Source organism: Anolis carolinensis, unplaced genomic scaffold (assembly GCF_035594765.1).
Source record: "Anolis carolinensis isolate JA03-04 unplaced genomic scaffold, rAnoCar3.1.pri scaffold_12, whole genome shotgun sequence".
NCBI classification, from domain to species: domain Eukaryota; kingdom Metazoa; phylum Chordata; class Lepidosauria; order Squamata; family Dactyloidae; genus Anolis; species Anolis carolinensis.
Window position 1 is genome coordinate 24069411 of NW_026943823.1, and position 23259 is coordinate 24092669.

Consider the following 23259-nt stretch of genomic DNA (forward strand, 5'->3'; position numbering starts at 1 on the left):
TATTTTTTTAAGGATTCTTTTTTTTCCGCAGCCATGATGTTGCTGCCTGGATACATGGACGCATGCTTAATAGCCCCCATCGTTTGCGTGCCACGCTCTCCTTCTATGAAACGGAACAGCTGTAATTGAAAAGCCAGACAGTTTCTCCGGTTTACAGAAAAGAGGTGTTGTGAAGAGGGGTGGCCATCTCATTCTCTGCCTATTGCAGGGCAGGCGTCTTTTGTGTGTCTTTTAGAGCTAATTTCTCCTCTGATCAAAAGGCCCACATTGGCCTGAAAAGGTAGTAATGACTATTCATTTGCTGGAAATCTCCATTCTGTGTGGCCGGCGCGTGCTTTATTTAGCAAACTCCTTTTGCTTGCTTTCTTTCTCTCCCTTTTGCTTCCAGGAAGAGCACGAAAGCTCATTGAAGGCCTCTCTAATATCAATTAAAGGAGACTTTATTATAATTCTTCCACCCAAGGAAGAAGCTTGTGAGAAGCTCTCCATTTGGGGCTGGTGTTGGAGCACGATATGGACCAAAGGGCCAGAGGTGGTTATTCTCAACTCATAGACAAGGAAGATGTGTACAATTAGCATCAGATTTCACCAAGAAACCAAATCTCTCATCAAGATAGATCTTGTGGTTTGGAGAGAGGAAGACAAAATAGGGAGGAGAGAATCAGGGGTAAATAATTATTTTTGAAGGGGTTGGAAATGGATGTAAAGGGGAGATTGCTGTGTTTGTCTCGCTGATCATAATTAGGTTGGGAAACAGTGATTTATCAATATTGCGAGAATCAAAAGGAAGCCAATTTTATGGAGATACAAGGGTGGGTTTGTGTGTGATCTTCTTAATAAAACTAACATGGAAATAGAACTGGTTTTCTCTGGTAGGTAAAGGTAAAGGTTTTCCCCTGACGTTAAGTCCAGTCGTGTCCGACTCTGGGGGTTGGTGCTCATCTCCATTTCTAAGCCAAAGAGCCGGCGTTGTCCGTAGACACCTCTAAGGTCATGTGGCCATCGGCATGACTGCATGGAGTTGTGTTACCTTCCTGCCAGAGCAGTACCTATTGATCTACTCACACTCTGGGAGTTGGTGCTCATCTCCATTTCTAAGGTGAAGAGCCGGTGTTGTCCGTAGACACCTCCAAGGTCATGTGGCCATAGGCATGACTGCATGAAACGCCGTTACCTTCCCGCCAGAGCAGTACCTATTGATCTACACACACTCTGGGGGTTGGTGCTCATCTCCATTTCTAAGCCAAAGAGCCGGCATTGTCCGTAGACACCTCCAAGGTCACGTGGCCATGGGCATGATTGCATGGAGCGCTGTTACCTTCCCGCCAGAGCAGTACCTATTGATCTACTCACACTCTGGGGGTTGGCGCTCATCTCCATTTCTAAGCCGAAGAGCCGGCGTTGTCCGTAGACACCTCCAAGGTCACGTGGCCATAGGCATGACTGCATGGAGCACCGTTACCTTCCCGCCAGAGCTGTACCTATTGATCTACTCACATTGGCATGTTTTCAAACTGCTAGGTTGGCAGAAGATGGAGCTAACAGAGGGCGCTCACTCCACTGCCCGCATTAGAACCTGTGACCTTTTGTTCTGCAAGTTCAGCAGCTCAGCACTTTAACACGCTGCGCCACCGGAGGCTCCATAGTTATTGTACAATATAGTAATACAGTAGAGTCTCGCTTATCCAACATAAATCTTGAAAGAAAGAGACTGGCATTCATTCCATTTTAATATGTCTGTACTCATTTTATGCTTTTAAAATGAGTTTTATGATCATTGTAATGTATTGTTTTATAGTGTCTATTTTATTGTGGTTTTATTTACTGTAATGTGTTTTAACTGTTGTATTTGTTTTGTGAGCCGCCCCGAGTCCCTGTCGGGAGATGGCGGCGGGGTAGAAGAATAAAGTTACAGTAGAGTCTGACTTATCCAACGTTCTGGATTATCCAACACATTTTTTTGTAATCAATCTTTTCAATGCATTGTGATATTTTGGTGCTAAATTTGTAAATACAGTAGAGTCTCACTTATCCAACATTCGCTCTGGATTATCCAAGCCATTTTTGTAGTCAATGTTTTCAATACATCGTGATATTTTAGTGCTAAATTCATAAATACAGTAATTACTATGTAGCATTACTGCATATTGAACTACTTTTTCTGTCAAATTTGTTGTTTAACATGACATTTTGGTGTTTAATTTGTAAAATCATAACCTAATTTGATGTTTAACAGGCTTCTCCTTAATCTCTCCTTATTATCCAACATATTCGCTTATCCGACGTTCTGCCGTCCCGTTTATGTTGGATAAGTGAGATTCTACTGTACAGTAATTACTACATAGCATTAATGTGTAATGAACTACTTTTTCTGTCAAATTTGTTGTATAACATGATGTTTTGGTGCTTAATTTGTAAAATCATAACCTATTTTGAAGTTTAATAGGCTTTACTTTAATCTCTCCTCATTATCCAACATATTCGCTTATCCAACGTTCTGCCGGCCCGTTTATGTTGGATAAGTGAGACTCTACTGTACTTACTAAATGTGTCCTGGGAGACTCAGGAGTCCAATGGATTGTGGCGGAATCAATGCGCAAAAAGAAGTCGCGTAAAAGCGCACCGGCTTTGTTTTTCTCTCTCTCTCTTTGGGCTTGTGTTTTTCCCTTTCTGGGGACTGACTCGCAGGTGTTTGTGTGAATGCGTGACCCAAGGAGTGGGGGGTGAGAAGGGGCGCAAAGTGGGGAGGGGGAGCGCCCTTTGATTGACAGCCCCCTCCGCCGAGTTCTGCTCCAACCCGCCCCTCCGAAGTTTCCTTTTCTCTCCCGTCGGTGGTTGCCATGCAAACGGATCCCCTTCTCTTCTCTTCCCCCCAAAGTGGTCCCCAAACCCACCCACCGGCCCTGTGAGCCCCCAGCCCACCCCTCTGTCCTCATTCGAGGGGCAGCCGAGTAGAAACGAGACCCTTCAGGCTCCTTTATCCCCAAGACAACGAGCGGAGTGGGAGGATTGGCGTGAGAGCTTTGGGGAGAAGAGAGAGAAAGGGAGGCATCCAGACGGGCTTCTGGGGCCCCGTGACACGTGTAGGGACGGGGGTGGGTTCCCCCAACACACTCCCCGCGTGGAGTGCCTTCCCTTCGAGGCCATGCCCCTTCCACGACACTTTTTCCACGGTGCCCCTTGCGCGTTTCCAAACCGCGCGTCAACTTTACGCACCGAGGTTGCCAAATGCCGACGCTTTACGCGCCGAGGTTGCCAAGGCTTCCTCCCAGGCAGGGCTCCGGTGCAAGAGCCGTCCAGCGGAAACAAGGCCTTTAAAGACCCCTTTCTTTCTTTCTTTCTTTCTTTCTTTCTTTCTTTCTTTCTTTCTTTCTTTCTTTCTTTCTTTCTTCATGAGTGGAAGTGGAAACAATTCCTTCCCAGGGTGCAAATTTGTTTGGGAACAAACTTGGTTGGATTCTGCACGTTTTCTTGGAGCTCAGCCTGGCTCTTGTTGACCCTCTCTCTGCTCCTGAGCCTTTTCACATCCGAGCCAATGGACATAGAATTTCCTCAGAGGCTTGAAAACCAAGCTGGGCCTTTTTGAAAAAAAAAAAACCCAACAAATACAGTAGAATCTCACTTATCCAACATAAACGGCCGGCAGAACCTTGGATAAGCGAATATCTTGGATAATAAGGAGGGATTAAGGAAAAGCCTATTAAACATCAAATTAGGTGATGATTTTACAAATTACAGTAGAGTCTCACTTTATCCAAGCCTCTGGATTATCCAAGCCATTTTTGTAGTCAATGTTTTCAATATATCATGATATTTTGGTGCTAAATTCGTAAATATAGTCATTACAACATAACATTACTGCGTATTAAACTGCTTTTTCTGTCAAATTTGTTGTATAACATGATGTTTTGGTCTGTTGGAAACTAGGCACGTGGGGTTTATATATATATCTGTGGAATAATGTCCAGGGTGGGAGAAAGAACTCTTGTATGAATGTTGCAATTGGCCAGCTTGATTAGCATTGAATAGCCTATCAGCTTCAAGATCTGGCTGCTTCCTGCCTGGGGGAATCCTTTGTTGGGAGGTGTTAGCTGGCCCTGACTGAATGGCCTTGCAGATTCAAAGCCTGGCTGCTTCCTGCCTGGGGGAATCCTTTGTTGGGAGTTGTTAGCTGGCCCTGATTGTTTCCTGTCTGGAATTCCCCTGTTCTCTGGGTGTTGTTCTTTATCTACTGTCCTGATTTTAGAGGGTTTTTTTTTAAATACTGGCAGCCAGATTTTGTTCATGTTTATGGTTTCCTTCTTTCTGTTGAAATTGTCCACAAGCTTGTTGATTTCAGTGGCTTCCCTGTGTAGCCTGACATGGTGGTCATTAGAGTGGTCCAGCATTTCTATGTTCTCAAATAATATGCTGAGTCCAGGTTGGTTCAACAAGTGCTCTGCTATGGATGACTTTTCGGGTTGAATTAGTATGCGGTGTTCAGAAAACAGGGGAATTCCAGACAGAAAATAATCAGGGCCAGCTAACACCTTCCAACAAAAGATTCCTCCAGGCAGGAAGCAGCCAGGCCTTGAAGCTGCAAGGCTATTCAGTGCTAATCAAGCTGGCCAATTGCACCATTCACAGTTGCCTCCATCAGACAAGAGTTCTTTCTTTCTCCTACCCTGGACATCATTCAACAGGTATATAAACCCCACTTGCCTAGTTTGCAACACACCTCACAATCTCTGAGAATGTCTGCCATAGATAGATTGGTGAAACATATCTGGAACTCCCACCCACCCTCAAGAAATAAAAACAGAACCCACCTTCCTCTCCTTTAAGAAACTTCTGCACTTTAGCATATGGAGAGGAGGAGGAGGACTAGGACATTTTAACCCATTGGAAGGCTGACTAACCCACTTGTATTCTATGCACCAGTGTTAGCCATTTAAAGCAATTTGTATGTAATTGTATCTTAATTGCTTTTAGAGTTTATGTTGTTACCTTTTAGTTTACTAAACTCATGTCTTAGTTTACTTTTACTTTTAGTTTAGTTTACTTAAACTCATGTTTTAGTTTACTATGTCTTATTGGATTGTTTTTAATTATTTTCATCTTGATGCTTAATTTTTTGTTGTTAGATTACTGTTGTTATTATGTATTGTCGTGTACCGTAGCGTCTTGCTTATCCAACCTTTGCTCATCCAATATTCTGTATTATCCAACGCAGTCGGCCTCCCGCCCAGATCCACAGCTGTTTCTCTAGGCAGCAACATGATGTTTTGGTGCTTAATTGGTAAAATCATAACATAATTAGATGTTTAATAGTCATTTCCTTAATCCCTCCTTATTGTCCAACATTTTCACTTATCGAGCATTCTGCTGGCTGTTTATGTTGGAGAATGAGACTCTATTATGCCAACCATGGGCATGATGGATGGCGGGATAGAAAAATAAAGTATTATTATTATTATTATTATTATTATTATTATTATTATGGTATTCTTGAAGGGACTGGCTTGACCTTGAAGGAGCTGGGCGTGGCCACGACCGACAGGAAGCTCTGGCCTGGGCTGATCCAGGAGGTCACGAAGAGTTGGAAGAGACTGAACGAATAAACAACAACAACTTTTATTTTGATGTGTTTGTACTCATTTGAAGCATTGAATGTTTGCCTTTTTGTTTGGTGTCTGTAAACTGCCCTGAGTCCCTTTGAGGAGAGAGGGTGATCTAGAAATAATAATAATAATAATAATAATAATAATAATAATAATAATAATAATAATGTCATGAAAAGTTGGAAGCGACTGAACGACTAAACAACAACAACTATTATTTTGATGTGTTTGTACTCATTTGAGGCATTGAATGTTTGGTGTCTGTAAACTGCCCTGAGTCCCTTTGGGGAGAGAGGGTGATCTAGAAATTATTATTATTATTAATAATAATAATATTATCATCATCATCAGGAGAGAATGCTTGTGGAACATGGCCAGACAGCCTGGAAAACTCACAGCAGCCATGAAAACTTTCGACAACACAAGTTTGAAGCTGATATTGTGGATTATCTGCCTTGGTATTCTGGGTTATATGACTGTGTGGAAGGGCCCTCAGTGAGGAAAGTGTAACAAAAACCATAACAGTAATAATAATAATAATAATAATAATAATAATAATAATAATAATAATAATAATAATACAGTAGAGTCTCACTTATCCAACATAAATGGGCTGGCAGATGGTTGGATAAGTGAAAATGTTGGATAATAAGGAGGGATAAAGGAAAAGCCTATTAAACATTAAATTACATTATGATTTTACAAATTAAGCACCAAAACATCATGTTTTACAACAAATCGACAGAAAAAGCAGTTTAATACACGGTAACATAATGTAATAATTACTGTATTTACAAATTTAGCACCAAAATATCCCAATGTATAAGGTCTTCTCCTTATCAGCTTTTCCTTCAATTTTGTCAAGGAACTTTCCATGCAAATAATGCAATAACTTTCTATTATTATTATTATTGTTATTATTATTATTATTATTATTATTATTATTATTATTATTATTATTTTATGAAACAGCAAACAAGGTAGATATGCTGGATTTCGTTTCACAAAATCACAAGTCGAACATCAATGATCCAAACCTTTTTCTTTCCACAACTGTGATGTCTGGTGTGTTGTGTTCCAGAACTTTGTCAGTCTGGATTCGGAAATCCCACAGTATCTTTGCGTGCTCATTTCCCAATACTTTTGCAGGTTTGTGATCCCACCAGTTCTTTACTGCTGGGAGGTGGTCCTTGAGGCATAAGTTCCAATGAATCATTTTGGGCCACATAGTTGTGCCTCTGTTTGTAGTCTGTCTGTGCGATTTTCTTACAGCAGCTGAGGATATGATCAGGGCCGTAGCCAGAAAAAAATTCGGGAGGGGTTTTGAAAATTTCGGGGGGGGGGGGGTTGAACCCCTAGCACATACCCCTCCCCGCTACAAACCTGTCAATATCTGCTTGAGATAGTGCCTGGAGGGACTTAATGTTTTGCATCTCATAGACTTAGCACGGGGATTTGGTTAAACAGTTAAAATTCATGAGTAAACGAGATTTTTTTTATAACTTGAAAAAATCTCGGGGGAGGGGTTTGAACCCCTAAAAAAAACCCTCGCTACAGGCCTGGATATGATCAATGGTTATTATTATTATTATTATTATTATTATTATTATCATATGTTCCTAGGGCAGGGGAATTGGGAAAGTAAAAAAAAAGTCTCCAAAAGGGCGACTTGAAATTCATGAGTAAACAAGATTTTTTTTATAACTTGAAAAATTTCGGGGGGGGTTTGAACCCCTAAACCCCCCCCCCCCCTCGCTACAGGCCTGGATATGATCAATGGTTATTATTATTATTATTATTATCATTATTATTATCATATGTTCCTAGGGCAGGGAAATTGGGAAAGTAAAAAAAAAGTCTCCAAAAGAGCGACTTGGGACGGGGCGGAAACTCATGGAAAGGAAAGGAAAGGAAAGGAAAGGAGGAGGGAGAAAGAAACTGGTCGTGGGAGGGGGTTAAAGAGGAAGAGAACAGCCGGGCCCTGGGCTCTGATTGGCCGGCGGGTGCTCATTTATAGGCCGTCAATCAAAGGCCCCGGAGAGAAAGGCAGCCCCGCGGAGGGGCCAGAGAGTTGCTGGTCAGAGAAGCCGAAAAGTGCCCGAGAGCGAAGGGAAAGGCTTGCTCAGAAGGCGCCTGCTTGCTTGCTTGCTTGCTTCTTGGTGGGTTCCTTGTTGGACGGAGGCAAGTCGTGCGGAGTTCGTGGCGTCTGTGGGGACGTCTCTGGCCACGCTGGCGCATCTCCTCTCCTCGCCGGCGATGTACGGCATGCTGGACGGCGAGCTCAAGGGCCCGCAGGGCAACCCCGCCGGGAGCAACAGCGGCAAAGGCGGCGGAGGAGGAGGAGGCGGAGGAGGAGGCAACGCGGCCGTGGACCAGGACCGCGTCAAGCGCCCCATGAACGCCTTCATGGTCTGGTCCCGGGGGCAGCGGCGCAAGATGGCCCAGGAGAACCCCAAGATGCACAACTCGGAGATCTCCAAGCGCCTGGGCGCGGACTGGAAGCTGCTCAGCGACGCCGAGAAGCGGCCCTTCATCGACGAGGCCAAGCGGCTCCGCGCCGTCCACATGAAGGAGTACCCGGATTACAAGTACCGGCCCCGTCGGAAGACGAAGACGCTGCTGAAGAAGGACAAGTACTCGCTGCCCGGGAGCCTCCAGGCCGTCGGGGCGCTCGGGGGAGGCGGGGGCGTGGGCGTGGGCGGCAGCAACGGGGTGAGCAGCCCCGTCGGGCAGCGCCTGGACTCCTACGCGCACCTGAACGGCTGGCCCAACGGCGCCTACGCCTCGCTGATGCCCGAGCAGCTCGGCGGCTACAGCCAGCACCCGGCCATGAGCAACGCCCAGCTCCAGCCCATGCACCGCTACGACGTGGCCGGACTCCAGTACAGCCCCATCATGTCCAGCGCCCAGCCCTACATGAGCGCCGCCGCCGCCTCCACTTACACCATGGCCGCCGCCTACGGACCCCAGCCCACGGGTCTGGGCGCGCTGGTCAAGTCCGAGCCCAGCTCGCCGCCCCCGGCCGTGGCCACGCACTCCCAGCGGGCCTGCCTGGGCGACCTCCGGGATATGATCAGCATGTACCTCCCGCCCGGAGGAGGAGGAGGGGGCGGCGGAGGGGGAGGAGGGGGCGGCGAGGCGGCGGACCCCACGGCCAGGCTCCACGGCGTCCACCAGCACTACCCCGGCGCCGGCGCCTCCGTCAACGGGACCGTGCCCCTGACTCATATCTAGGCCCCCACGCGCCCGCCCAGGCTCCTCTCCAAAGCGCACCGCCGGATTCTCCAACGCAGCTTGTTTGTTTGTTTGGGAAAGAGGGAATATTGGTTTTTAAGGAGGGAGAGGAAGGGCGCGGGACCCTCTTTCTCCCTGGAATCGCCTCCTGGAACTCTCCCCCCCTCGCAAGGCACCCAAACTCTCTCCCAGGCTGAGCCAGGCTCTCCAAAAAACTCTTCCTTTTGACGCACGGGAACTTCTCCAAGGCTCATCATCTGCTTCTCCAACGCAGGTTGTTTGTTTCTTTGGGGAAAGGGGTTTGTGTTTTTAGGGAGGGAGAGGAGGAAGGAGCAGGACCCTCTTTCTCCCTGGAATTCTTCCCCCCTCGGAAGGCACCCAAACTCTCCCAAGCTGAGCCAGGCTCTCCAAAACACCAAGACCTCTCCAAAGCGCACCACCGGCTTCTCCAACGCATCTTGTTTATTTGTTTGGGAAAAGGGAGTATTGTTTTTTTAGGGAGGGAAAGGAGAAGGGAGAGAAGGGAGCAGGACCCTCTTTCTCCCTGGAATCGCCGCCTAGAACTCCTTCCCCATCGAAAGGCACCCAAACCCCCTCCCAGACTGAGCCAGGCTCTCCAAAAAAAACTCAATTTGACGCACGGGAACTTCTCCAAGGCGCGCCACCGGCTTCTCCAAGGCAATTTATTTGTTGGGGGAGGGAAGAGGGTTTTTTTAATATAGGGAGCGGGAGGTGAAGGGAGTGGGACCCTCTTTCTCCCCATCGAAAGGCAGACAGGCTCTCCAAAACACCCCTCTTTTGACGCACTGGAACCTCCAAGGCGCGTCACCGGCTTCTCCAACGCAACTTGTTTGTTTATTTGTTTGGGAAAGAGGGGTATTGTGTTTTTTAGGAAACGGGACCCTCTTTCTCCCTCGAGTCTCCTCCCGGGGCTCCTTCCCCACCGAAAACCGACTTTCCAAAACTCCCTTTTAACGCACAGAGACCTCTCCAAAGTGCGCCGGTGTTGTCTCCAGGGAAACTTGTTTGTTTGGAGATTTTTGATTATTATTATTTGTAGGAAAGAGGGAAGGAGAGGAAGGGAAGGGAAGCCCCTTCTTTCTTCCCATCGGGGGGGGGGGGTTGCCTTCTGGACCGAAAGACGCCCAAACTGTCAAAACTCTTCTTTTTACGCACGAAGAGGTCTCCTCTCCAAAACGCACTGGCTTTGCTTCTCCATCGCAACTGGTTCGGAGTTTCGTTTGGTTTTTTTGGGGAGGGGAGAGATAATATTATTTGGGGAGGTGGAAACAGATTAGAGGGAAATTCTCTTTTTTTCTCCACCAGATCTCTTTTGAGGATCGGCTTGGAAAGGCACAACCATTCTCCAAAAAAAAAAAAAAAGTCCCGCTTTTACGCACGTCTCCAAGGCGCAACTCGTAGGTCCCGCCGCTTGTTTTGGGTATATTTTTGGGAAGCATAGGAATAAGTAACTCTCGTCCTTCTTCTCCAAGCATAGGAATAATTTCCTTCCCTCCTCCTTCTCCAAGAAACTCCTATTTTGCGGGAAAGTGAATGCGCCAAAACTTTTCTCCTTTCCTTCCCGCCAAGCGGAAAAGGTGATTTGTCTTTCAGCCCTTCCTTCCTTCCTTCCACACAGCTGAATAAAATCCCACGTTTTCTGCTTTGAGCTGGGATATATGCAGTGTGGACTCAGATAACCCAGTTCAAAGCCAATATTATTATTTTGCCTTGATATTTTGGGTTATATGGCTGTGTGTGTGGAAGGGCTCTCTGACTTGAGAAGCACCAAGTCCTGCTAACCTTTGGAGTTACAGGGTTTTTGTGTGTTTTCCGGACTGTTCCAGAAGTATTCTCTCCTGACGTTTCGCCCACATCTATGGCAGGCATCCTCATCCACAACCTCTGAGGATGTTTGCCATAGATGTGGGCGAAACATCAGGAGAGAAAACTTCTGGAAAATGGCCAGAAAACACACAACAACCCTGTGATTCCGGCCATGAAAGCCTTCCACAACAAACCTTTGGAGTTCCCTAGAATAATTTGGGAGGAAAGGCAGAGAGAGGGGGTTATTTTGACAAAAAAGTCCCAAAATATGGCATGGGAACAGTGAAGTGCTGGCCTCAGTTTGAAAAGTTTACACTTTTGTTTTTATGGCTAGCATAATTTCGCCCATGTCTTTCACCTCCATATATAGTAACACAAGAAATTGGTCGTTTCCTCTTTAGCAAATTCAATTTGCAAGGCTTTCCATTTGCCTCTTCCCCGCTTCTTTAAAGCCACAGTTTTATCTCGGGCCTCTTCCACATAATAAAATCCCACGTTTTCTGCTTTGAACTGGAATGTATGGCAGTGTGGACTCCTAACCCAGTTCAAAGCAGATCTTGTGGAGTTTGCGACATTGGGTCCAAGGAAAAGCCGGCATGAAGAAGCCTTCTTTTGGGGGCTTCAGGGGGTCTCAAAATGCGCCCAAAAGTTGTTAATAAGTGAGCAGAGAAAAAAAGGAATCGGGATCTTAACATTTGTCGGAACTTGCTTCGGGTTGTGCCTGGGAATAACTGAAATTTGGAATTGCGTTTTCACTGGGAAGGAGAGGGGTGCTCAGGAGGGGAAATGGGCTGGTTTATTTAGCCCGGGACTGTTGTAAATCTGTAAAAAGTTATTTTCTCCCCTTTGCTTTCGTTTTGTGGATGTGATCCAGGGACAACTTTGAAACTCATCTCTGTTCCACAAAACGGGTCGTTTCGTTTTAGTTAATTTTTTTTAAAAAAATCGTTGTCGTTCGTTGTTTGTGACTTGTGTCTCGGATTTTCTTTGGAGGGGACTTTTCCTCCTTCCCTTCTTCCTTCTTCCTCCCTTTGGTTCCCCTCGTTCATTCATCCCTCCCTCCCTCCCTCCCTCCCTCCAACAAAGAACTTTAAAAAGAGAACAATAAATTTTATAACAGGCGCTTGAACTGGTGTCTCTGGCATTTTCTTGGGAGAGGGAATCATTAGTAAGTAAGAGATATATATACAGTACTAGAGGCCCCTTCCACACAGCTGTGTAAAAGCTACACTGAACTGGATTACATAGCAGTGTGGACTCCGATAATCCAGTTCAGAGCAGATAAATATTGGGGAGTCCAGACAGCCATATAACCCAGAATATCAAAGCAGAAAAATCCCACAATATCTGCTTTGAACTGGATTATATAGCAGATTTTATGGATTATCTGCCTTGATATTCTGGGTTATATGGCTGCGTGGAAGGGACCTGGGTCTCCCCAATATTTAACCTTATCCTGGGCCTGTTTCTTGGGATTCCAGTCCCATTTAATCCAATGCGCATAGGGGTTTTTTTAATATATTTCAGCCGCTTTATCCTGGTATTTTGTGGGGAAATGGGCAAGGGGAATAGGATCTAATATAAAATATCGCTTTTTGGGGACAGTAAACCCAGGGCCCTTCCACACAGCCATATAACCCAGAATATCAAGCAGAAAATCTCACCGTATCTGCTTTGAACTGGGTTATTTGAGTCTACACTGCCATGTATTCCAGTTCAAAACAATGTGGAATTTTCTGCCTTGAAATTCTGGAATATAGGGCTGTCTGGAAGGACTATTTTAGGTGCAACTGACTGTTTAAATTCCCAACAGTTTACTACTGGGGCCCCTTCTACACAGCCGAATAAAATCTCACATTGAACTGGACTATATGGCAGTGTGGATTTGGATAATCCACTTCAAAGCAGATATTGTGGATTATCTGCCTAGATATTCTAGGTTATATGGCTGTGTGGGAGGGACCTAAGACTCCCCAACATTTGACCAAATCCTGGGCCTGTTTGTTGGGATTTCAGTCCTATTTAATCCAATGTGCATAGGTTTGTAAAAATGTTTCAGCTGCTTTAGGGAGTAACATCTAATATAAAATATCTCCTTTTTGGGGAGAATAAACTCTATTTGAGGTTCAACAGTCTGGTCCCTTCCACACAGCTGTACAAAATCCCATTTTGAACTGGATTATATGGCAATGTGGACTCAGGTAAAATTAATAATAATAATAATAATAATAATAATAATAATAATAATAATAATAATAATAATGTGTTATCGAAGGCTTTCATGGCCGGAATCACAAGGTTGTTGTGTGTTTTTCTGGAACATGGCCATACAGCCTGGAAAATAGAACGACCCCATAATAATAATAAAAATAATAATGTTCAACTTGTGATTTTGTGATACAAAATCCAGTATATCTATCTTGTTTGCTGTGTCAGACTATGTTGTTGTGTCAATAATAATAATAAATAATAATTAATAATAACATTTGGGAAGTGTCCGACATGTGATCCAATACAACAGCCAGCAGAGTATCTGCTGTGAACTCATTGTGTTTCAAATAATAATAAGAATAATAATAATAATAATAATATTGTCAACTGCAAAAGGCCACCCTACTGGGATCTGCACGCATCATCTGAAAATACATCACACAGTCCTAGACACTTGGGAAGTGTTCGACTTGTGATTTTGTGATACGAAATCCAGCATATCTATCTTGTTTGCTGTGTCATAATAAAATAATAATTTATAATAATAATAATAATAATAACAATAACAATAATAATTTATTTCTAGACTGCCCTCTCTTCCCAAGGATCTCAGAGCAGTTTGCAGACACAAAAAGGCAAACATTCAATTCCTCCAAACGAGTACAAACAAATCAAAAATAATACAGGATATTAGCCTCATTACAATTCCTTAGAGGAAGTGTTTATCAAGGCAGATAACCCAGTTCAAAGCAGATATTGTGGGTTATCTGCCTTGATATTCTGGGTCATATGGTTGTGTGAAACCACAATACACTATTGCAATATAATCCAGTTCAATGTGGATTTTATACAGCTGTGTGGAAGGGGCCTGTACTGAACTTCCCAACCACCTGGAAGAGTTTTTCTTGACTTGTCTCCGGAGTAAGTGCTCCAAGGATTAGGCCTTCAGGTAAGCAGGTGTATGGATAGTATCTTACCTGTGCCGTCTGTAAAAGAAGTGGTTCAAATCCGATTGTGTCGCTGGAACGCTGTCCTTGCTTGTGTCCTTTCCACACAGCTGAATAAAATCCCACATTATCTGCTTCAAACTGGAATATATAGCAATGTGGACTCAGATAATGCAGTTCAAAGCAGATATTGTGGTGTTTTCTGCCTTAGTATTCTGAGATATAAGGTTGTGTGGATGGTCCCTTAACGGTAAGAATATTTCCTCAAAGTCCTTGGAACTTTTTCTTCTATTATCGGGGAGGAAAAGAATGAATAACAGTTGAAAACAAGTTGACTGCCATGGCTTAGTGTTATGGCATCATGAGAAGTGTAGTTTTACAAGGATTTAGCTCTCTAGGTAAAGGTAAAGGTTTTCCCCTGACAAGTCCAGTCATGTCCGAGTCTGGGCGTTGGTGCTCATCTCCATTGCTAAGCCAAAGAGCCGGCGTTGTCCATACACACCTCCTAGATCATGTGGCCGGCATGACTGCATGGAGTACTGTTACCTTCCCACCAGAGCAGTACCTATTGATCTACTCACATGTGCATGTCCCTAGATATCTCCAAGGTCATGTGGCCACTGGCATGACTGCATGGAGCTCTGTTACCTTCCCGTCGGAGCAGTACCTATTGATCTACTCACATTTGCATGTCCATAGATACCTCCAAGCTCATGTGGCCACTGGCAGGACTGCATGGAGTGCCGTTACCTTCCCGTCAGAGCAGTACCTATTGATCTACTCACACTTGCATGTCTCTAGATACCTCCAAGGTCATGTGGCCACTGGCAGGACCGCATGGAGTGTCATTACCTTCCTGCTGGAGCAGTACCTATTGATCTACTCACATGTGCATGTCCCTAGGTCATGTGGCCACTGGCATGACTGCGTGGAGCTCTGTTACCTTCCCATCGGAGCAGTACCTATTGATCTACACACATTTGCATGTCCATAGACACCTCCAAGGTCATGTGGCCACCGGCAGGACTGCATGGAGTGCCATTACCTTCCCGCCGGAGCAGTACCTATTGATCTACTCACATGTGCATGTTTTCAAACTACTATGTTGGCAGAAGCTGGGGCTAACACCAGGTGCTCATTCCACTCCCCGGATTCAAACCTGCAACCTTTCAGTCCGCAAATGCGCTTTAACACTAAAAGAGGGCTAGTCCCTCACCAAACTACAGCTCTCATAGTACTGAGCCATGGCAATTAACATGGAGTCAAACCACATTCATTCTAAAGTGTATAAATGTGCTTTATTGATGAAGGCAGAAGTCCATGTAGAATTAATGCAGTTTGGCACCACTTTCATTTCCATGGCTCAATGCTATGGCTTCCTGGGAGTGCTTTGATAGAGGAGGCTCAAGACCTTGTCAAACTACAGCTTCCATGTCTCCACAGCATCCAGCCATGGGAGTATAAGGATAAGTGGTGTCAAACTGCATCTATTCTGCAGTGTGTTCCCCCAACCTTTCCTCTGAAACCCTGCCCTTTCTCCGGAGGAGTAATTTGAGAGTAAGTCTTGCTCAGGAGCAGTGTCTGCCTCTGAAATATTTACAAATCTGTGGATCCGGTTGGAAAAACCTTAATTACACCCAATTAAAAATGAATTGGGTACAGAACTCCAGCAAGCTCTAAATAATTAAAAGCCTTTACTGGTTGAACCCATTCCGAATTCGTTTGGGTTTTTCTTCCAGGTATTATTTTTTTCGCCTTCCTCTATTTCGACCCTATTTGTGATAACTTCATAGTGCAATTTAGTTTCATGTGGTTGCCATTTCTTCTTTACATCCCATTAACGATGGTGTCTCTACAATGTTATCCAGAGAGTTATAGAGCCGCGGTGGCCCAATGGGTTAAACCCTTGTGCCGGCTGGACTGCTGACCTGAAGGTTGGATTGCTGACCTGAAGGTTGCTGGTTCGAATCCATGAGACAGGGTGAGCTCCCACCTGTCAGCTCTAGCTTGCGGGGACATAAGAGAAGCCTCCCAGCAGGACGGCAACACATTCGGTAATCCCTTGGGCAACGTCTCTGTAGACAACCAAGTATGTTCTCAAGTCAGGTGAGCTCCCGCCTGTCAGCTCTAGCTTGCGGGGACATGAGAGAAGCCTCCCAGCAGGACGGTAACACATCCGGGCATCCCTTGGGCAACGTCTCTGTAGACAGCCAATTCTCTCACACCAGAAGCGACTTGCAGTATGTTCTCAAGTCAGATGAGCTCCCTCCTGTCAGCTCTAGCTTGCGGGGACATGAAAGAAGCCTCCCAGCAGGACGGTAGCACATCTGGGAATCCCTTGGGCAACGTCTCTGTAGACAGCCAATTCTCTCACACCAGAAGCAACTTGCAGTATGTTCTCAAATCGCTTCTGACATGATAAAAAAAAAAAGACGCTGCGCTAAGAAGGGTCAGCCTTTGTTAGTACTTGGATGGGAGGCCATCAATGAATACCTGGTGCTGCAGGTTACATTTGAGATTAAGGAACTGCCAAAACCATGGCTGAGGAGGCCTTGCCAATGAAAAACCCTATGAAATTCACCATAAATCAATATATGGCTTGAAGACACAGACACACATTGACATTTTGGCACCAAGTGGAGGAATATGTTATCCATTTCTACAGTTATAGGTAACTTTAGAACAAGCCCTATGAGGAGCGGCTTAAAGAGTGGAGCATGTTTATGTTGCAGAAGAGAAGACTGAGAGGAGACATGATAGTCATGTATAAATATGTGAGGGGAAGTCATAGGGAGGAGGGAGCAAGCTTGTTTTCTGCTGCCTTGAAGACTAGGACGCAGAACAATATAATAATAATAATAATAATAATAATAATAATAATAATAATAATAATAATAAGTTTATTTTTATACCCCGCCTCCATCTCCCCGGAGGGACTCGGGGCGGCTTACATGGGGTCAAGCCCAAATAAAAACAATAACAATATAAAACATCAGTAAAAGGACATGCACAATTATTAAATTTAAGCATTAACCTATAGAAATAAAATAGCAAACTTAATAAAACATAATTTAAACACTGGGTAAGGTGCGCCATATGAATTTTGTAAACCCGAGGCAGAAGATAAAGTGCTATAACTTCGTGAGAGGGCAATTTGAGTTGGTTTTATCAGATTAATGTGGCTTCAAACTACAGGAAAGAAAGGAGATTCCACCTGAACATGAGGAAGAACTTCCTAACTGTGTAAGAAGCTGTTCAGCAGTGGAACTCTCTGCCCCAGAGTGTGATTGAGGCTCCTTCTTTGGAGGCGTTTACATGGAGGCTGGATGGCCATCTGTCGGGGGTGCTTTGAATGTGATTTCCTGCTTCTTGGCAGAACGGGGTTGGGCTGGATGGGCCACCAAGTTTCTTCCAACTCAAGGATTCTATGATTCTGTAGGTGTTTTGGAACTGATTTCTCATCAGTTTGTAACATTCCAAAACATCTAGAAAGCAACAGGTGGTCTCCTTCGGCCCCAGGCATTTTCAATCCCGAATCCATGAGAAAACGGAGATTAGATTAGATCAGGGCTTTCCAATCAAATCATGCTGGTGACACATACTTTTTAGACAAGCAATCAGGTCACGACACTTTAATTCAGATTTACTAGCAAAGGGTTAAACCAGCCCCTTATCAGAGATAGTAAAGGTAAGTAAAGTTTTTCCCCTGATGTGCTTATCTCCATTTCCAAGCCAAAGAGCCAGTGTTGTCCATAGACACCTCCAAGGTCATGTGGACACTGGCATGACTGCATGAAATACCGCTACCTTCCCGCCGAAGCGGTACCTATTGATCTACTCACATTTACATGTTTTGAAACTGCTAGGGTGACAGAAGCTGGGGCTAACAGTGGGTGCTCACTCTTTTTTTAACAATTAATCAAGCTTTAATCAAAATATAATGCTTGTATTTGCATTCAGATTACAGACTTTAATTGCAGTTTTACATAGAAAGTATTAGAGAGTGTTTTGCCATTGTAACGTACTCTGGCTGCAATTAGAACACATGACAGAAGTCAAGCTACAGTAGAGTCTCACTTATCCAACGTTCTGGATTATCCAACACATTTTTGTAGTCAATGTTTTCAATACATCGTGATATTTTGATGCTAAATTCATAAATACAGTAATTACTACATAGCATTACCGCGTATTGAACTACTTTTTCTGTCAAATTTGTTGTATAACATGATGTTTGGGTGCTTAATTTGTAAAATCATAACCTATTTTGATGTTAAATAGGCTTTTTCTTAATCTCTCCTTATTATTCAACATATTTGTTTATCCAACGTTCTGCCGGCCCGTTTACGTTGGATAAGTGAGACTCTACTGTATTTGGTTGTGGTAACCAAGGGACTAAACTCTAAATTGTGTAAATCTGTCAGCAACATCTGAAAACGTGCTCACTCTTTTGTGGCCAAATTTGGTGTGATTTAGTTCAGTGGTTTTGTTGTATACTCTATGGGAAAAAACACACATTACATTTATATATGTATAGATAATACTGGATCAGATTATCATAGTAATCTGAGCTCGCCTTGACTACCATGACTTCTGCTCATGTCATCCCTGGGAAGTATAGTTTGGTACAGGCAAGAGGCCACTAGAGCTAGAAATGTAATCCAATAATCTATATATATAAAAGGGTAATGAAATTTCGGCCTAGGACAAAACAACAAAACTAAACACCCCTCAACCTCGAAAATTGACAGCACAACCCCTCATCCACGCCTCTACGTTCATACAACAAAAAGAAAAGAAAAATAAAGTCCTAATTAGAGGGAGAGGAAGAATTGTTTTTATCCAATTGCTGCCAGTTAGAAGGCCAAGCTCCGCCCACTTGATCTCCTAGCAACCCACTCAAGCCAGGGGACAGGCAGAGTTAGGCCTCACTTAGGCCTCTTCCACACTGCCTTTAAAATACAGATTATCTGATTTTAACTGGATTTTATGGCAGTATAGTCTCAAGGCCCTTCCACACAGCTATAGAACCCTTTACCCTTGACCTTAACTACCACCAATTCCTCAATACTTTATTTCCCATACCACCATACTTCGCCACAGCAATGTGTGGCCGGGCACAGCTAGTATGAACTATAAAACAGTCATTAAACCAAAATATAATCCATGTGTTACCAACACACATACATTCATAGAAAGTAAAACTCTATATTCAGAGTTTGTGAGTCCAATGCCCACCAGAGTTCATGTTCCACATGGAGGACTGAAAAAGTCACTAATTGTGAGTCCAAATTTAAGCGCCCAAGTAAGTATAGTTTGGTGACATATTGGGCATCTGCAATGTTTCCGTCAAGGGAGTGCTCTCAAGAATTTAAAGTACCCAAACTGTGAATCCCAAAATACCAGAGGATGGAGCCGGGGCAGAAAGCGGCATCAGAGTCCTTCCACAAAGCTGCAGCCAAGAACAATGTAGACAAATATTTCAGACTTGGAGGCGACACTCTCATCTTAGATACTTCTAGCTTTAATGTTTTTGCATTTACACATTCGCTCCCTAAGGCATTTCCTTGCCTGATTGAAACTAATCAGGAAGTCATATAATGTGGCCCCCAGATAGTAATGGGTGGAGTTCTTCAGGATAAGGAGCGGTGGGTTGCATTCCAGTCTGGGAATATCTCTCAAACAGGTTGGGGAAGGTGGGGTCTCCAGAGGTTGTTGGACTGCAACTCCCAGCACTCAACTCCATTGGCTCTATTGGATAGGACTGATGCAATTTGCAACCTGATTCCCACTGCTGTTATAGAACAATGAAATATTGTGTGCAAATTACTCTAATAATCATCAGCTTCAAACATTCAGACTGTTCTTTTCAGACTGCAGGCATTGTCTTTCTGATGCTTATCACCACCACATTGGCTTTGACTTAGGCCCCTTCTACACTGCCAGATGAAATCCAAATTATCTGAGCTAGATTATATGGCAGTGTAGACTCATATAACCCACAGTTCAAAGCATGTGGATTATCTGAATTATATGTAAAATGACCCAATGAATTGGAGACCTCCAAGATCTCCTGGCTCTGTTTATGGAATCTCTGGGCTTTAGCTTCTTTGACTGAAGTCCCTTCTACACAGCCAGATAAAATCCAAATTATCTGAACTAGATTATATGGCAGTGTAGACTGATTTAATCCAGTTCAAACATGTGGATTATCTGTCTTGATTATCTGAATTATATGTAGATGGGGCCATAAAGTGACCCAATGAATTGGAGACCTCCTAGATCTCCTGGCTTTTGGAAATTCTGGACTTTAGCTTCTTTGACTGAAGTCCCTTATACACTGCCAGGTAAAATCCAAATTATCTGAATTAAAGTATATGGCAGTGTAGACTCATATAATCCAGTTCAAACATGTGGATTATCTGTCTTGATTATCTGAATTATAGTTAGAAGGGGCCTTAAAGTGACCCAATGAATTGGAGACCTCCAAGATCTCCTGGTTCTGGTTATGGAAAATATGGGTTTTAGCTTCTTTGACTGAAGTCCCTTCTACACTGCCAGATAAAATCCAAATTATCTGAACTAGATTATATGGCAGTGTAGACTGATTTAATCCAGTTCAAAGCAGATAACGTGGCAGGGTAGATGGAGACTGAGTCAATCCATATGTAAATAAGATCTCCTTTTGCTACTGTCCTCAACCTAGTTGTTATGATGTGCTATCAAGTTATTTCCAATCTCTGGAAACTGTATCACATTGTTTTTGTAGCAATATTAAGCCCTTGCCATACCATCCTGGATCTGTATTGGGTGAAAGGCAGGACAGAAATAAAATAAAAGTATGTCCTATAATACAAAATGTGTCCAGAGTTCAGTAGCCTCAGACGAGTTGTTTTGGCTCTTCATCTGAGAAGATTGATTATTCTCAGATCCATTTATGTCTTTTTGGTGGTCCATGGTACAGTAGAGTCTCGCTTATCCAACATAAACAGGCCGGCAGAAGGTTGGATAAGCAAAGATGTTGGATAATAAGGCGAGGTTAAGGAAAAGCCTATTAAACATCAAATTACGTTATGATTTTACAAATTGTTGTTGATATTATTTTATTATGACACAGCAAACAAGATAGATATGCTGGATTTCGTATCACAAAATCACAAGTCGAACACTTCCCAAGTGTTTAGGACTGTGTGATGTATTTTTGGATGATGCGTGCAGATCCCAGTCAGGTGGCCTTTTGCAGTTGGCAGATCGTGATTTTGTCAATGTCTATTGTTTCCAAATGCCGGCTGAGATCTTTGTGCCCATCACCACCGGGACCACCTGCACTGGTTTCTGCCAGAGTCTTTGCAGTTCAATCTTGAGGTCCTGATAGCAGCTGAGTTTTTCCTGTCATTTTTCATCAATGCGACTGTCACCTGGGATGGCGACATCAATGATCCAAACCTTTTTCTTTTCCACAACTGTGATGTCTGGTGTGTTGTGTTCCAGAACTTTGGCAGTCTGGATTCGGAAGTCCCACAGTATCTTTGCGTGCTCATTTTCCAATACTTTTGCAGGTTTGTGATCCCACCAGTTCTTTGCTGCTGGGAGGTGGGACTTGAGGCATAAGTTCCAATGAATCATTTGGGCCACATAGTTGTGCCTCTGTTTGTAGTCTGTCTGTGCAATTTTCTTACAGCAGCTGAGGATATGATCCATGGTTTCGTCAGTTTCCTTGCACAATCTGCATTTTGGGTCATCAGCTGATTTTTCGATCTTGGCCTGAATGGCCTTTGTTCTGATGTCTTGCTCCTGGGCTGCAAGGATCAGGCCTTCTGTCTCCTTCTTTCTTCAGGGTCCCATTCGTGAGCCAGAGCCAGGTCTTCTCCTTATCAGCTTTTCCTTCAATTTTGTCAAGGAACTTTCCATGCAATGCTTTGTTGTGCCAGCTGTCAACTCTAGTTTGTAGTGCGGTTTTCTTGTACTGGTTTTTTGTCTGCTGTGCTTTGAGGAGTTTCTGATTTTTGACTTCAATCAAAGCAGGTTCTTCACTTTGCTTTACATATTCTGCCAGGGCATATTCTTCTTCTTTGACTGCTTGTTTTATTTGTAAGAGTCCTCTGCCCCCTGATCTTCTAGGCAGATATAGCTGGTCAACATCACTGCGGGGGTGCAGTGAATGATGAATGGTCATGAGTTTTCTTGATATTATTATTATTATTATTATTTATTATTATTATTATTTTATTATGACACAGCAAACAAGATAGATATGCTGGATTTCGTATCACAAAATCACAAGTCGAACACTTCCCAAGTGTCTAGGACTGTGTGATGTATTTTCGGATGATGCGTGCAGATCCCTGTAGGGTGGCCTTTTGCAGTTGGCAGATCATAATTTTGTCAATGTCTATGGTTTCCAAATGCCGGATGAGATCTTTTGGCCCGGCACCCAGTGTGCCCATCACCACCGGGACCACGTGCACCGGTTTCTGCCAGAGTCTCTGAAGTTCAATCTTGAGGTCCTGATTATTATTATTATTATTATTATTATTATCAACACAACGACGTTGTATGGCACAGCAAACAAGATAGATATGCTGGATTTTGTATCACAAAACCACAAGTCGAACACTTCCCAAGTGTCTAGGACTGTGTGATGTATTTTCTGATGATGTGTGCAGATCCCAGTAGGGTGGCCTTTTGCAGTTGGCAGATGGTGATTTTGTCAATGTCTATTGTTTCCAAATGCCGGCTGAGATCTTTTGGCACAGCACTCAATGTGCCCATCACCACCGGGACCACCTGTACTGGTTTCTGCCAGAGTCTTTGAAGTTCCATCTTGAGGTCCTGATAGCGGCTGAGTTTTTCCTGTTGTTTTTCATCTATGCGACTGTCACCTGGGATGGCAACATCAATGATCCAAACCTTGTTCTTTTCCACAACTGTGATGTCTGGTGTGTTGTGTTCCAGAACTTTGTCAGTATTATTATTATTATTATTATTATTATTATTATTATTATTATTGAGGTTGGGTGGCCATTTGTCAGGGGTGCTTTGCTTGTGCTTTTGGTGCACAAAGGCAGAAGGGGGTTGGACTAAATGGCACAAGGAGTCTCTTCTTGCCAAAGAAAACCCTATGAAACGTATGCGCTCACCATAGGTCAACAGGCAACTTGAAGGCACAAGAATCTGAATTGCTCCAGGAACTGTGTCCCATGACTAGGTAGACAGATGGAAGAGGAATAATTGCCAATCGGCCTCAGGCAGCCCATTTTCTTGGGCTAGACACTGGATTCCTTCACTCAACTAATACCAATGATCTGAAATCTGGGAAGGAGCAAGACTGGAGATAGTTCTGAATGCGCCGTCATGGGGAATTTGGAGGCTTCCGCCTCGGTTTTGTTTCCCGAGCTGCTTAGCATATGTCCTTTCAAAGCCCCCCAGGAGAACCGGTC

General features: G+C 43.9%; 1 protein-coding gene across 1 annotated transcript; it reads left to right on the forward strand.

The window, feature by feature from the left end:
* The first annotated feature begins 7625 nt into the window (after positions 1-7625).
* LOC100566246 (transcription factor Sox-3-B) lies at positions 7626-11790 on the forward strand. The gene has a single exon (XM_062963778.1). It carries the CDS (start codon positions 7857-7859, stop codon positions 8832-8834), a length of 978 nt encoding a protein of 325 aa, XP_062819848.1. The 5' UTR covers positions 7626-7856; the 3' UTR covers positions 8835-11790.
* The last annotated feature ends 11469 nt before the right edge of the window (positions 11791-23259 follow it).